At 40.4% G+C, this 15,769-nt stretch overlaps 1 protein-coding gene across 1 annotated transcript in view; it reads right to left on the bottom strand.

Moving 5' to 3' along the window:
- Window positions 1-15,769, bottom strand: part of LOC132834812 (protein LYRIC-like) — a 99,960-nt gene that overhangs the window by 10,331 nt on the left and 73,860 nt on the right. The window contains exons 8-10 of the mRNA XM_060853863.1: window positions 13,891-14,006; window positions 9,258-9,374; window positions 653-766 (exon numbers count right to left, since the gene is read on the bottom strand). Of these exons, the coding sequence (XP_060709846.1) occupies window positions 653-766; window positions 9,258-9,374; window positions 13,891-14,006 (347 nt within the window). The remainder of the gene's footprint in view (window positions 1-652; window positions 767-9,257; window positions 9,375-13,890; window positions 14,007-15,769) is intronic.

Raw genomic sequence — 15,769 nt, 5'->3', positions numbered from 1 at the left:
GGGAATCATTGGCTAGACCCTTGAAGGTCAAATTTTAACCTTGAACTAAGAGGCTTACTAAGCCATTTTAGATGGGTTAAGAGTCATATGTAGGGGAGACGGGTAACGATGTCAGATATTCTTCCCAAAAGGATATCAATGAACCAGATGGGGTTTTTACAATAAATGATGATAATTTCTTGAGTATCATTACTAAAACTAGCTTCAAATCTAGATCATTTTATGAAACAAATTTAAATTCCACATGCTGCCATAGTGGGATTTGAACCAATATCCTTAACGTATCTGCCAGGTCTCTGGAATACAAGACCAGTGATATATCCCTGACTCTGCCATCTGGTTCTACAGGACATCAGAGTCACTTGCAATTTGACTTAGCTTTTAGACAATGACAAGGGATAGGGATAGAATTGGTGACGAAGGGAGGGAGTTTGTAGTGGAGACTTTGACAGTAGCTTCAGACTTTCCAATAGCTAACTAAAGGTGATTTCTTCTCATCCAATACTGGATATCAATCGGCAGAATAACAAACAAAAAGCAGTGATTTTAACAGAATTTGAAAACGCTGCAGACAAACAGCAAATTATGTTAGAATGGTCAGTTTTAGGTTCTTCAGTCATGAAAGATTCCCAATCATACAAGTTTACCATACCTTGTTTATTTCTGAACCCGTTAAAATAAAATGGACTTCAGAAGAATTCGTAATAACTGGATGGTTTTTTCCATGTTCAGTTTGTGATTTAGTGCTGGGCTTTTCCAGTGTCACCTGGAATTAAAAAGTCAACATCATTTTTGCTGTTGTTAAAATTTTCCTTTTGTATCAATTGAAGACAACACTCATCAAAACTACAGCATCACTTCAATATTTTTCAATTGTGCATTAAAACATACAAACACAGGAATTAGTAGCATCAGGGTATTTACCCTGCGACCATGCTCCAATATTCAATAAGATTGTAGTTTATCTATTCACGTTCCAAAATCCATTTTATCATCAACCCCCAAGAATCTTTGATTCCCTTGCCTAAAAAGAATCGATCCACCTCTGCCCAAAATATATTCATAAACATGCTTCCACCGCCTTCTGAGGCAGAGAAATCCAAAAAAAAATCATCTCAGACCTAATTTTTTAAAAAAAGCTGTACCCTACTTACGAACTCATTCATTAGACAATAGACAACAGGTGGAGGAGTAGGCCATTCTGCCCTTCAAGCTGCACCACCATTCAATATGATCATGGCTGATCATCCTTAATCAGTATCCTGTTCCTGCCTTATCTCCATAACCCTTGATTCCACAATCCTTGAGAGCTCTATCCAACTCTTTCTGAAATGAATCCAGAGACTGGGTCTCCACTGCCCTCTGGGGCAGAGCATTCCACACAGCCACCACTCTCTGGGTGAAGAAGTTTCTCCTCATCTCTCTCCTAAATGGTCTATCCTGTATTTTTAAGCTGTGTCCTCTGGTTCGGCACTCACCCATCAGTGGAAACATGTTTCCTGCCTCCAGAGTGTCCAATCCTTTAATAATCTTATATGTCTCAATCAGATCCCCTCTTAGTCTTCTAAACTCAAAGGTATACAAGCCCAATCGCTCCAGTCTATCAGTGTAAGGTAATCCCGCCATTCCAGGAATTGACCTCGTGAACCTACGCTGTACTCTCTCAATAACCTGAATGTCTTTCCTCAGATTTGGAGATCAGAACTGCACACAGTACTCTAAGTGTGGTCTCACCAGGGCCCTGTACAGCTGCAGAAGAACCTCTTTGCTTCTATACTCAATCCCTCTTGTTATGAAGGCCAGCATGTTATTAGACTTCTTCACTACCTGCTGTACCTGCATGCTTACCTTCATTGACTGGTGTACAAGAACATTCCTGAAGAAGGGCTCATACCCGAAATGTCGATTCTTCTGCTCGACCTGCTGCACTTTTCCAGCAACACATTTTCAGCTCTGATCTCCAGCATCTGTAGTCCTCACTTTCTCCTGGTGTACAAGAACACCCAGATCTCTCTGTACTGCCCCTTTACCTAAATTGATTCCATTTAGGTAGTAATATGCCTTCCTGTTCTTGCCACCAAAGTGGATACCCATACATTTATCCATTAAACTGCATCTGCCATGCATCTGACCACTCACTTAACTTGTCCAGGTCACCCTGTAATCTCCGAGCATCCTCATCACATTTCACCCTGCCACCCAGCTTAGTATCATCAGCAAATTTGCTAATGTTATTGCTAATACCATCTTCTATATCATTAACATATATTGTAAAAAGCTGCGGTACCAGTACTGATCCCTGCGGTACCCCACTGGTCACTGCCTGCCATTCCGAAATTGAGCCGTTTATCACTACTCTTTGTTTCCTATCAGCCAACCAACTTTCAATCCAAATTAGTACTCTGCCCCCAATACCATGCCCCCTAATTTTGTTCACTAACCCCCTATGTGGGACTTTATCAAAAGCTTTCTGAAAGTCCAGGTACACTACATCTACTGAATCTCCCTCATCAATCTTCAGAGTTACATCCTCAAAAAATTCCAGAAGATTAGTCAAGCATGATTTCCCCTTCAAAAATCCATGCTGCCTCATGGATAGTTACTACTATCCAGAGGTGTTGTAATTTCATCCTTTATAATAGACTCCAGCATCTTTCCCACCACTGAGGTCAGACTAACTGGTCTATAATTTCCTGCTTTTTCTCTCCCACCTTTCTTAAAAAGTGGTACATTAGCCACCCTCCAATCTGCAGGAACTGATCCCGAATCTATCGAACTCTGAGCCAATCTTCTCTCTAGTTCCATCTTGTCAAAACCATTCTGGATCAGATGCACATCAATCGAGTCACCCCTCACTCTTCTACACTCCAGTGTAAATAGCCCAAACTGTCCAACCTTTCCCTATATGATAACTCATTTATTCCAGATATCAATACAGAGGAACCTCAATTATCCAAATGTCAATTACCTGAATTTTGGATTACCCAAAGGCGATCTCAAGATCCCGAAAGAAACATTGCATCAGAGATGTTACCAACACTGTTCGCATCTTTTGTTTACAATGATTAAAAGTAAATTTGGCTTATTGAAATGCTGCTGGACATTGATGGAAGCCTAGTCACCGTCTCTAAATGACTGACCTCCTGCCCTCTCTCCTCCCCCACACTTTCCTCGGAGTTGTAGTACCCTGAATCTTCCCCCCCCCCCCCCCCAATAATCTCTTCAACATTGTCCTGGACAGGGCAGAGTGGGCACTTGCCAAAACATTGCAGTAAAAGGTTGTGTGTGGGGCTGCATGTGTGCGTATGCTATTTTGAGATTCACCTCCCCAAAGGCAGCAGCAGTCTTGCTGTTGGTGTCCAGTCTGACTGCTGTCTCCATTTAGTAACTTCATTTTGTTTTTGAGTCCCATCTGGGAGAACAGATAAGAGGTATCTGGTCGCTTCACTCCATCCAACACTGGAAACATGGAGAGTCAAAAGCACACAGCATTTTGGGGGGAGTGGGGGGGGGGGGGGGGGGGGGCGGGGGGGGGGGTGGTGGTGGTTAGGGGGTGCACGCAGTGTGCTGCTGCCTCGTCTCATGAACGGGAAATGAGCTTAACAAATGCTCACACTGTCAATCCCATTGAAGTGAAGCAGCGGCAGGGACAGGCTACAGTAATGCTGCAGGACCCTTGCACACAAGTGTGTGTCTGCTCAGAAACAAATCCTGAGACAGAGAGAGGGAGCAAGGCAGGCACAGCGAGGAAAAAGGAAACTTCAGGAAACTCAGAGTACCAGAGGAGAGGCATTGAATCAATTAACTGAATAATCAATTATCCGAATAAAATACTGTCTGTCCATCTTATTCGAATAATTGAGGTTCCTCTGTATAGTAAACCTCCTCTGAACTACAGCCAAGGTACCTACATCTTCCTTAAATAAGACGACCAAAATTGCACAATATCGGAGATACGATCTTACTAACACCCTGTATAGCTAAAACATGAAATCCTTATTTTATTATTCAATTTATTTTGTAAAAAAAGGATAGCATCCTATTTGTATTCATGATTAAGTGTTGTATCTGCATACCAACTTTTTGTGGTGCATATACCAGAACAGCAAATTCCTCTGCACCTTGAACCTCTGCAGTCATTCTCTGTGATACTTTTTCTGTCCTTTCTGTTGAAATGAACAAATACACATTTTCCTGCATTATACTCCAATTGTCAGATTTTCATCCACTCACCTAACCTATCTATATCCTTCTGCGAGCTTCTTACATTTTCTTCACAACATACTTTCCTATCTGTGTCACCAGTAAATTTAGCTATCATGTATTTGTTCCCCTCATCTGAGTAAGAAGCGGAGTCTCCAGTATAGATCACGGTGAGTCCCAGTCTATTTTCTGCTGGCCAGCCAAACTTCTATCCATGCTTATATGGTACTCACTGCACCTTTTAGTTTCTGCAACTACCTTTGCTCTGGCATCGCATGGTTTCTGGAAATCCAAGTACAGTACGTCTACCGGCTCCCCTTTATCAACAACCCATTACTTCTTCAAAGAAGTCTTATAAATTCGTCATATGGTTCTTCTGATGAAACTATGTTGAAGTTTGCTGATTACTTTGAGTTTTTCTAAATATGCAACGATAATATTCTTAATGATTGATCCTAATATCTTCCCTACAACAAACATCAAGCTAAACATCAAGCCAACAAACATCTGGCGCTGCCCCTTAAGTTACATTTGTTTTTTTAGTCAGTTGAAACAATTCCTGAATCTAGAGAATTTTGGACAATTGCCAGTCTGCTACATCAGTCACCTCTTTCAAAACCGAAGGATGATGTCCACTAAGATACAAAGGTGTCAGTTTGCTTAATACCACTTCCCTAGTGATTGTAATTATGCTAAGTTCCTTGCTTTCTTCCACCTCCTGTTTTTACAGCCATTCCTGGAAAGTGTTCTTTCTATAGTTTTCCTCTATAGTGAAGGCAGAGCAATACATTTATTTATGTACCCACTATTTCCTTATTATCTATTATTAACTCCCCATTCGCATTCTTGAGGATTAGCAGTCAATTTGCTTATATTTTCCTTTTTAAATACTTACATAAGCTCTTACTATCCCTTTTTACGTTTCTAGTTAGCTCCTCTTACACTATTAATTTCTTTCTCCTGATTAACCTTACAGTCATTCTTTAACAGTGGTCAGAATACAACCATGTGACCTGCCACTCACCTTTGTTATATGCTTAATCCTTAAGTTTGATGCTAACATCTTTAGTGAACTACAAATGATGGGTCTTCCATTTAAATTTTTGTTTTAAAACAATAGGAAAGTACTTATTCTGAAATATTCTCTTAAATGTCTGCCACGCTATCTCTTGATCTATCCCTTAATTTAGTATGCCAGTTCACTTCAGTTAACTCAGCCTTCACGCCTGCATAATCATCCTTTATTTAAGTTAAAATACTAGTCTTAGACTCAATCTTCTTCCTTCCAAACAGGATGCGAAATTCAATCATGTTTATGATAATTGCTACCACTAAGGATGACTTTACTGCAAGTTCATTAATCAACCATGTCACATTAAACTACCCTAATATAAACTGCTTTCTGATCAGTTCCAGAACATGCCACTTGAAGAAACTATCTCAAAAGCATTCTACAAATTCCTCATCCAGGTTACTATTACCAGTACAATTTTACTAGTTTTTATGTAAATTAAAGAAACAGGAAATGATCATGAATAGTTTTCTCACAAGCACCCAATATTACTTCTATTCCTTTTGTTGGCTGTTTTCTTTCACCTATTCCTGAGAGTTTTTAAAATAATAGTCTCACAAATAATGTGTAAATAAGAATTCCTGTTTTTAATAACCCTTTATTCAAATGAAGAATCAGAAAAGAACTGAGAATTTTATTTACTACATCAAATTATGCTACATTGTCTGAAAAAGTGGTGAAAAGAAAGGCAGTACTAACTATCAAAAAGGAATTAGATATATACTTAAGGAAGAAATACTTTTTAGGAATATAGGGAAAATAGCAAGGGCCTGGGAATAACTGGATAGATCCTTCTAAGGACCATCAGCAAATGATCTTTCCTCCTGAGCCACCTGATTCTCTGTGTACTGTTTACACCTGGGCTTTTGAGGAAACTGCTGAGACTGATATTTAACTGTTAACACTGCTAATATAGAGCTGTACAGCACGGAAACAGACCCTTCAGTCCAATTCATCCATGTTGGCCAGATACCTAAATTGATCCAGTTCCATTTGTCAGCATTTGGACAATATCCCTCTAAACCCTTCCTATTCATTTACCCATCCAGATGCCTTTTAAATGCTGTAGTTGTAGCAGCCTCCATCACTTCCTTTGGCAGTTCATTTCATACATGCACCACCCTCTGCGTGAAAAAGTTGCCTTTCCCTCTCACCTTAAACCTGTATGGCCTTTAGCTTTGGACTCCCCCCACCCAAGGGAAAAGACCTTGGCTTTTCACCCGATCTAGGCCCCTTGTGATTTTACAAACCTCTAAGAAGTCACACCTCAGCCTCTGACACTCCAGAGAAAATAGCCCCAGCCTATTCAGCCTCTCCCTATAGCTCAAACCTCCCAACTCTGGCAAAATCCTTGTAAATCTTTTCTGAACCCTTTCAAGTTTCACAACATCCTTCCTACAGAAGGATGCAGAACTGAATGCAGAATTCCAAAAATGGCATAACCAATGTCCTGTACAGCTGCAACATGACCTTCCAACGCCTCTACTCAATGACCAATCAAGGCAAGCCTACCAAACACCTTCTTAATAATCCTATCTACTTGCAACTCTAGTTTCAAGGAACTATCAACCTGCACTGCAAAGTCTCTTTGCTCAGCAATACTCTCCAGGACTTTACCATTAAGTGTGTAAATCCTAAGACCATAAGACATAGGAGTAGAAATAAGGCCATTCGGCCCATCAAGTCCACTCCACCATTCAATCATGGCTGATGGGCATTTCAACTCCACTTACCAGCATTCTCCCCGTAGCCCTTAATTCCTTGTGACATCAAGAATTTATCAATTTCTGCCTTGAAGACATTTAGCGTCCCGGCCTCCACTGCACTCTGTGGCAATGAATTCCACAGGCCCACCATTCTCTGGCTGAAGAAATGTCTCCGCATTTCTGTTCTGAATTGATCCCCTCTAATTCTAAGGCTGTGCCCACGGGTCCTAGTCTCCTCGGCTAACGGAAACAATTTCCTCGCGTCCACCCTTTCCAAGCCATGTATTATCTTGTAAGTTTCTATTAAGTCTCCCCTTAATCTTCTAAACTCCAATGAATACTATCCCAGGATCCTCAGCCGTTCCTCGGATGTTAGACCAACCATTCCAGGGATCATCCGTGTGAATCTCCACTGGACACGCTCCAGTGCCAGAATGTCCTTCCTGAGGTGTGGGGACCAAAACTGGACACAGTACTCCAAATGGGGCCTTACCAGAGCTTTATAAAGTTTCAGTAGTACAACGGTGCTTTTACATTCCAACCCTCTTGAGATAAATGACAACACTGCATTCGCTTTCTTAATCACGGACTCAACCTGCATGTTTACCTTTAGAGAATCCTCGACTAGCACTCCCAGATCCCTTTATACTTTGACTTTACGAATTTTCTCACCATTTAGAAAATAGGTTATGCTTTTATTCTTTTTTCCAAAGTGCAAGACCTCGCATTTGCTCATGTTGAATTCCATCAGCCATTTCCTGGACCACTCTCCCAAACTGTCTAGATCCTTCTGCAGCCTCCCCACTTCCTCAGTACTACCTGGCTGTCCACCTAACTTCATATCATTGGCAAACTTCGCTAGAATGCCCCCAGTCCCTTCATCCAGATCATTAATATATAATGTGAACAGCTGCTGTCCCAACACTGAACCCTGCGGGACACCGCTTGTCACCGGCTGCCATTCCGAAAAAGAACCTTTTATCCCAACTCTCTGCCTTCTGTCAGGCAGCCAATCCTCAATCCATACAGCAAATCCTGTCATGATTTGCCTTTTCAAAATTCAGCACATCACATTTACCTAAATTAAACTCCATCTGCCACTAACAAAGGATCCAAGACAAAATCTGGATGTCTGGATTTTATTGTGGGACTGATAATGTGGTACCAGTTCGGGTCTACCATGCATTCTGCAAAGCTCAGCCAACCCTGAAGAACATTTAACTAGTTCAGTGATTGGAGAGCAGTTTCCATTTGAGAGTCAGCTGTTGTAGGCCTGAGAAACATCAGGGCAAGTAAAGCCAGCTTTGAATAAAGGAAAGGTTATCTTGGATCAAATAATTCTGAACTTTCACTGTAAAGGAATTCCTCCTAAAATCTTATTTTGATCTGCTGATGAATATTTTATATTTATGATCTTGTGCTAACACTGTCAGTAAATGTGGTTGACTTAAAGAATAAATGAACTATTTCCAGACTGGAAAATCTAGCTAAGAGTTGAAATTTTGGACCATAATACAGTACCTGGTAGGTCATATGATAAACTGAGAACCATCTGGGAATGCTTTAAGTCAGGGTGAGACATAAAGCTAGCACCTAATGGTCGAGATACATCAAATCTGGTGACCCAAGAAATGGGTTTTAATGCAAGATACAAACATTTGATAGACTATGCTAAGGGCCACCTTGGATTGGATCAGTTCTTTTATTTATCAGTATTCATATGTATTACTTGCTTACAATACCTTTTTACCGTTAAATATATCTTTAAAGTTTAGCCACTAAGAAGGTTCCAGTAGTCATGATCTATTTGAAAGCTAATAGCTATGTAGTTTATTCTTATAATTTAACGTACACAACAGAAAACCACATTAAAAGGATCTTACTAGGAGTGCAAAATAAATGATTTATGTAGTTGATTTTGCAAATCATTCTATTAATTCCTTACAGTCAAACAGAAGGTACTGACACAGATTAAAAAGATAAAAATTTCAACACCAGACAGCACTTTTCTGTTTCTGATTGTGTTCAATGTTCAGCCAAAAATGTTGAACAGATGAAAATTCCACTCCAGTGCCTACCTCCTTTTCCTCCCTTTCATGGTGCCTTGAAAAGCTTTGCTTATTAAGTATGCTAAATAAGTGCCATTCATTGTGATTAATATGATTAAGAACAAGATGTTTCTTAAATTCTCAAAATACTGTTTCATTTCTGACTTACTTGAAGGCAAATCAATTTAAAGCTATTATTCCTCTTAAGGTTTTATGAACTTTTTATACCTCTTCACTTGCAACAGAATCTTCTGTTTGCTTGCCCTTCTTCTTTTTCTTTTTTCGTTTAGATTTCCCAATGCCAGCAGGGTTAACCGGAGATCTTTCTTCCTCCCCATCGGACACCTAGGTAATTAAAAAAAGATATCACAGCCAGTTGCAAAATTCCCTTTTAAAAGCACTGCTCTCTGAGCCACATTAGATATATGGAGCTGGATACTCGCCAAATTATGGATACTCTGGGGAGTTTTACAAATGGCAAGTAGGATCCAGATCGATGATTCCTGACAGATCCAATGTTCGCCGCTGGAGACAGAGGGAATTGGAACTGGACATGACTTCCACATATAAGAATCCTGAACTCAGCCAGGCCATTTGTATTCAGTGTTCAGTTTAACCAGACTCCAATTTTGTATAAATGCCTTATAACTCAGTGGAAGGTTTAGGAATATTTAAGATGGTGGTAAGTGCTCTTCAAAGGCAGAGGATTTGTAGAACAGTCAAGCTGACAAGATATTGAAATAGCTATCCTTTGTTCAAAAATAACCACCAGCTCTGTGCAATTTAAATAGCCTTTGTTGACATAATCCTAAGCGCTATTATCATTGTATTAATTAAGTTTGGTTATTTTCCACAAAACTGTGGTTTTGGAAGTTCTCAGTTTGATTGGTAACTCAGAGACTATAAACTGATTTGAGTTTATTTGTATAGGGGATGTACTTGAGGGGATTTAGACGTAATAGGCAGCTTTTCACAGAATCCCTACAGTGCAGATTGAGACCGTTCAGCCAATTGAGTCTACGTCGACCCTTTGAAGAGCACCTGACCCAGAACCATCTCTGTAACCTGTAACCACACATTTACTATGGTTAACCCATTTAGCCTAGCACATCCCTAGATACAATTTAGCATGGCTTGTGGAAGAAAACTGGAGTATCTGGCGGAGCTCGAGTCTTCACAAGGAGAATGTACAAACTCCACAAGGACAGTTGCCCAAGGCTGGAATCAAACCTGGGTCCCCAGTACTGTAAGGCAGCTGTGCTAACCACTGTGCTACCATGCATTTGTCAGTAGGAGTTTCTTTTATACAGTAAAATTTTCTTTGTTTCATTTTAAAAGGTGAAGGTGACAGGAACTAGGCAGGCATTTCAACACAACAGTGAGGGAGAATTGCACTGGTAGAGGTGCCACCTTTCAGTTAAGATATTAAAACAAGGCCCTGTCTGCACTTTCAGGTAGGTGCAAAAGACACCATGGCAATATTTTGAATAAGAGCAAAGGCCATCTGTCTTTGCCCTCAACCCACATTTAAAAAAAAGTGGAGAGCTGTATTTTGACAGGAGTGGGCTGCATGGTTGGGGATGGATGGGTTTCTGCCAGAAAAACTGGAAGCTTGGGATTCTCAGTTGTTTTGAAATCTTCAATGCATAGTTTTGATTTGATTTACAGACTTGGTATCCAGTCATACCAGGGACACACTGAACTGAATTTATTGTCACGTCTACCAAGGCACAGTGAAAAGGTTAGTAAGTGCAAGTAAGTCACCTGCTAATACAATCATAGAGTCATACAGGATGGAAACAGACTCTTTGGTTCAATCAGTCCGTGTCGAACATAATCCCAAACTAAACTAATTCCACCTGTCTGTTCTTGGCCCATATCCCTCCAAACCTTTCCTATTCATGTATCCATCCAAATGTCTTAAACATTGTAACTGTTTCCACATCCACCACTTCCTCAGGAAATTCATTCCACATGCGAACCACCCTCTGTTTAAAAATTGGCCTCGTCTTTTTTTTAAAATCTCTCTCCTTGAAAAGATGTGCCCCATAGTCGTGAAATTCCCCATTTTAAGAGAAAAGACCACTACCATCAACTTTATTTGTACCTTTCATTATTAAGTCACCTCTCAACCTCCTACGCTCCAGTAAAAAATGTCCTAGCCATTCCTTATAACTCGAACCTTCCATACCTGGCAATAGCCAGTAAATCTCTACTGAACTCTCTCCAGCTTGATAATTTCTTTCTGATAACAGGGCGACCAGAACTGGACCAAGTATTCCAGAAGAGGCCTCACCAATATCCTGTACAACCTCAAAATAAAGTCCAACTCCTATACTCAAAGGACCGAACAATGAAGGCAAACATTCCAAATACCTTTTTAACCATCCTGCCTATATGTGACACAAACTTTAAAGAATTATGCACCTGCACCCTTAGGTCCCTCGGTTCCACAACACTAGCATGGATTATGACCCGAAATCCAGAGGAGACTATAAGACCATTAGAAATAGGAATGGAAGGAAGGTCATTTGACCATTGAGTCCACTCCTCCATTCAATCATGACTGATGGGTATTTCAACGCCACTTACCCTCTCTCTCCCCGTATCCCTTAATTCCTTGCGAGATTAAGAATTTATCAATCTCTGCCTTGAAAACATTTAACGTCCCGGCCTCCACTGCGCTCCGTGGCAATGAATTCCACAGGCCCACCATTCTCTGGCTGAAGAAACACCTCATTGTCGTTCTAAATTGAGCCCTTCTAATTCTAAGGCTATGCCCACGAGTCCTAGTATCCCCGCCTGACCGAAACAATTTCCTAGCGTTTACCCTTCCTAAACCATGCATTATCTTGTAAGTTTCTATCAGATCTCCCCTCAACCTTCTAAACTCTAATGAATACAATCCCAGGATCCTCAGCTGTTCATAGTATGTTAGGCCTACCATTCCAGGGATCATTCATGTGAATCTCCATTGGAAACGCTCCAGTGCTATGCCCTTCCTGAGTATGAGCCCTAAAACTGGACACAGAATTCTAAATGGGGCCTAACCAGAGCTTTATAATGTCTCAGCAGCACATCACTCATTTTACATTTCAATCTTGAAATAAATGACAACATTACATTTGCTTTCTTAACCACAGACTCAACCTGCAAGTCAACCTTTACAGAATCCTGCACTAGCACTCCCAGATCCATTTGTACTTTGGCTTTATGAATTTTCTCACCGTTTATAAAAGTACAAGACCTCACATTTGCTCACGTTGAATTTCGTCAGCCATTTCTTGGACCATTCTCCTAAACCGTCGGACTTTTTCTGTAGCCTCCCCACCTCCTCAAAGCTACCTACCTGTCCACCTAACTTCGTATCATTGGCGAACTTCTCTAGAATGCCTCCCAGTCTCTTCATTCAGATCATTTATATATAAAGTGAACAGCTGCGACCCCAACACTGAAACCTGCGGGACCCCACTTGTCATTAGCTGCCATTCCGAAAAAGAACCTTTTATCCCAACCCTCTGCCTTCTGTCAGACAGCCAGTCCTCAATCCATGCCAGTAGCTCACCTTGAACACCATGGGCCCTCACCTTACTCAGCAGCCTCCCATGAGGCACATTTTCAAAAGCCTTTTGGAAGTTTAGGTAGACCATATCCACTGGGTTTCCCTGGTCTAACCTACTTGTTACTCTTCAAAGAATTCTAATAGGTTTGTCAGGCACAGCCTCTCTTACTAAATCCATGCTGACTTGTTCTAATTCGACCCTGCACTTCCAAGAATTTAGAAATCTCATCCTTAACGATGGATTCTAGAATTTTACCTACGACTGACATTAAGCTAATCGGCCTATAATTTTGCATCTTTTGTCTTGATCCTTTCTTGAACAAGGGGGTTATAACAGCGATTTTCCAATCATCTGACTCCAGTAATTTTTAAAAGATTACAACTAACGCCTCTACTATTTCTTCAGCCACCTCCTTCAGAACTCTAGGATGTAGCCCATCCCAACCAGGAGATTTATTATTTTTTAGACCTTTCAGCTTATCAAGTACTTTCTCCTTTGTAATGGCCACTATACTCAACTCTTGCCCCTTGACTCTCCTTAACTGTTTGGATATTACTCGTCTTCCACTGTGAACACTGACACAAACGAGTGAGGAGTGGCGCATGGTCTGACAGTGGAGATTGCAGTTTGGTGGCCAGAGGGAAGCACTTCATTTCTCTTCATAGCTATCCTTGTCTTCCTCCTTTAGTCATATGTTTCCCAGAAGTTCAAGAATTTCTGGCAGCCATAACTGAACTTGCAGACCAATATAAATCAGAGGTTTCCAGCTTCATTAGAATATTTAATTGATTGGCCAATCTGCCTTGGTTGGGTTTGAGATTTTTGACGTTTAACATTTCACCCATTTTTGCAACATAATGTTCAACTCACATTGTCTTGTCATTTATCCTGCTTGAGATTTTGGAATCTTGCTGTGCACAAACTGTCACATAACATTTCAACAGTGATGATACTTCAGAGATACTTGGTTGGTTTTAAAGAGCTATTGGAGTTCTGTACTGATGCCATCACTGGAAATTTCAAAACCGCACCTTCACAACAGCCAATATTAAATTTAGCTTTAAAAATAAAACTTATACACAAAGCTTAAAGAAATGACACAAGAGAAATATTTTTCTGTGCATACCTCAGACACACGCTGTTCACTGATTCATGTACAGTATTCCACAACTGTCTTGCAGTATTAATAGGTAGTTGGAGCACAAATAGGGCACCTTGTAAGTTATATTTTAGGACATTGAGGAGTTCTGAATCATTTCTCAGGTATATTGATTAGTTAGTCCTTTTTTCATTATTACCTTCTGTTTCTCTTTTCCTAGTTCTTGGGTTGTTAATGTTTCCTCCCCTGTCCAGTTACCCCATTCTTCTGTCGGTGGACTCCAATCAGAGTTAAGATCAATGGCAAAGGGGTCATCTGTAAAGCAATGGACTATTATATTAACACATCATGATCTTTTCTGGGCACCCTGCATAACTTACAAATTCAGGCAATAACTGCTCCACCAATATTAAAATTAAGTACTCACAATTTTATAAAATTACTTCTTGAAGTCTGAGGCCTTAGTTTGTTCATTTCCTGTTCGACTACCAAGGTCAGAGATGGCCTATGGCCAAAGCTTTATTCTGATTTGCTGTAATATCTTTTATTGTCAGTTAAGTGTTCAATGTTTCAATATTTAAATTTGTTAGATTTGCTAAGAATTGCTTCCTCACAATCATTAACACACCAAAGAAGGAGCAGCACTGTGAACAAGCCTGCCAAAACTAGAGTTAAACTTAGTGGCTTTACCAATGTAAGAGCAATATACTGCTAGCAACACATGCCTTGTACGAAGGGGAAGAATCAACAGGACTCTTCTAGCTGCACTTTATTATAATATTGCTTCTTTGGGGTTATTCTCTCTTCAGTGTCAATTTTGTAGCTTGCTTTGATTGTATAAACCCTTCTCTTTCACAATGAGCTATTTCAGACATGTTAGGCAGCACTGTGGTTAGTGTAGATGACAGCATAAAACTACAAAGAGACACTGACAGTCTTAAGTGAATGGGTAAAACTGTGGCAGTTCAAGGTAAGTGTGGGGTTATCTATTTTGAATTGATCAGGGTAGTTTCCACATCAAGTTAAATACAGCTGATGTGCAAAGAGACTTGGACATTCAGGTGCATGAATCTTTAAAGTGTCACAAACAGGTGCAGAAAACCATCAAGAAAGTTAATGGAATGCTGACCTTTATCATGCTGGAAGCCACACTGATAGGGGTATAACATGCACATTGTCAAGTAGTGTGCAGCCACCAGCCCATGTTACTGATTTGATGCTAGCAGTGTCATCTCAGAGATCAGTAATCCGGCTAATGCCTGTTCTTAACCTTGCACAGCTGAAGATGTCTACAGCAGCTGGAGAGTCTTGGTCCCCACCCTCAACCAACCCCATGAAAGATATGTGCTGGTTGTTTGATTTTTGTTTTGTCCTTTGCTGTGGTTAAGGGTGCTAACCATTTATTTTAAGTTGCGAAAGGCTGTACATCATGAAGGAAGTTGACCTCAAAACCAGTTGCTTTCCCACAAGTGGCAATGAATGCTGGATCAATTGTTAATTTTAAGTCTGAGATTGATAATCTTTTATCAAGCAAAGGTATTAAGTTACAGGGCTACAGGCAGGTATATGGAGTCAGGCCACAGATAAGTCACGGTTGAAAGACTTGAGGGGTTGAATGGCCTACTCCTGTTTCTATGTCCCTAGACATATCTATCAATGTCCATTTGGGGGAAAAGTTTGAACCTTTTCAGTCCGTTCTCCCAAACCAACATGCACGAGGCTAAAAATAGCAAACCAGAGTTTCTGCTAATAAACAGGTCACTCAACACAGTATTCCAATAGTAGCTGAAAATGCACAAAGAGAGTGAAGATTAAAAACATTTATGACAAGGGAAACTTCCAAAATGTATGCTTAAACATTGAAACGGAGTTTTATAGCTTCACAGGGAGGGATGTACATGAGCTGGCTAAAATTGGGCACCTGGCTAACTTTTCCTGAGAACTCAACGTAGCCACAGTAGTGGCTATCCCCAATCACAAGACAGTTGCTTGCCACGATATTCTCAGATCTGGAGCTTATTCTTAGTGTTGTCTCAAACCATAAAATGATTTCTACGTGATCCAGGTAAGCTCACCTT

The sequence above is a fragment of the Hemiscyllium ocellatum genome, chromosome 3 (assembly GCF_020745735.1).
Source record: "Hemiscyllium ocellatum isolate sHemOce1 chromosome 3, sHemOce1.pat.X.cur, whole genome shotgun sequence".
In the NCBI taxonomy this organism is placed as follows: domain Eukaryota; kingdom Metazoa; phylum Chordata; class Chondrichthyes; order Orectolobiformes; family Hemiscylliidae; genus Hemiscyllium; species Hemiscyllium ocellatum.
This window is presented reverse-complemented; position numbering and strand designations above follow the sequence as displayed.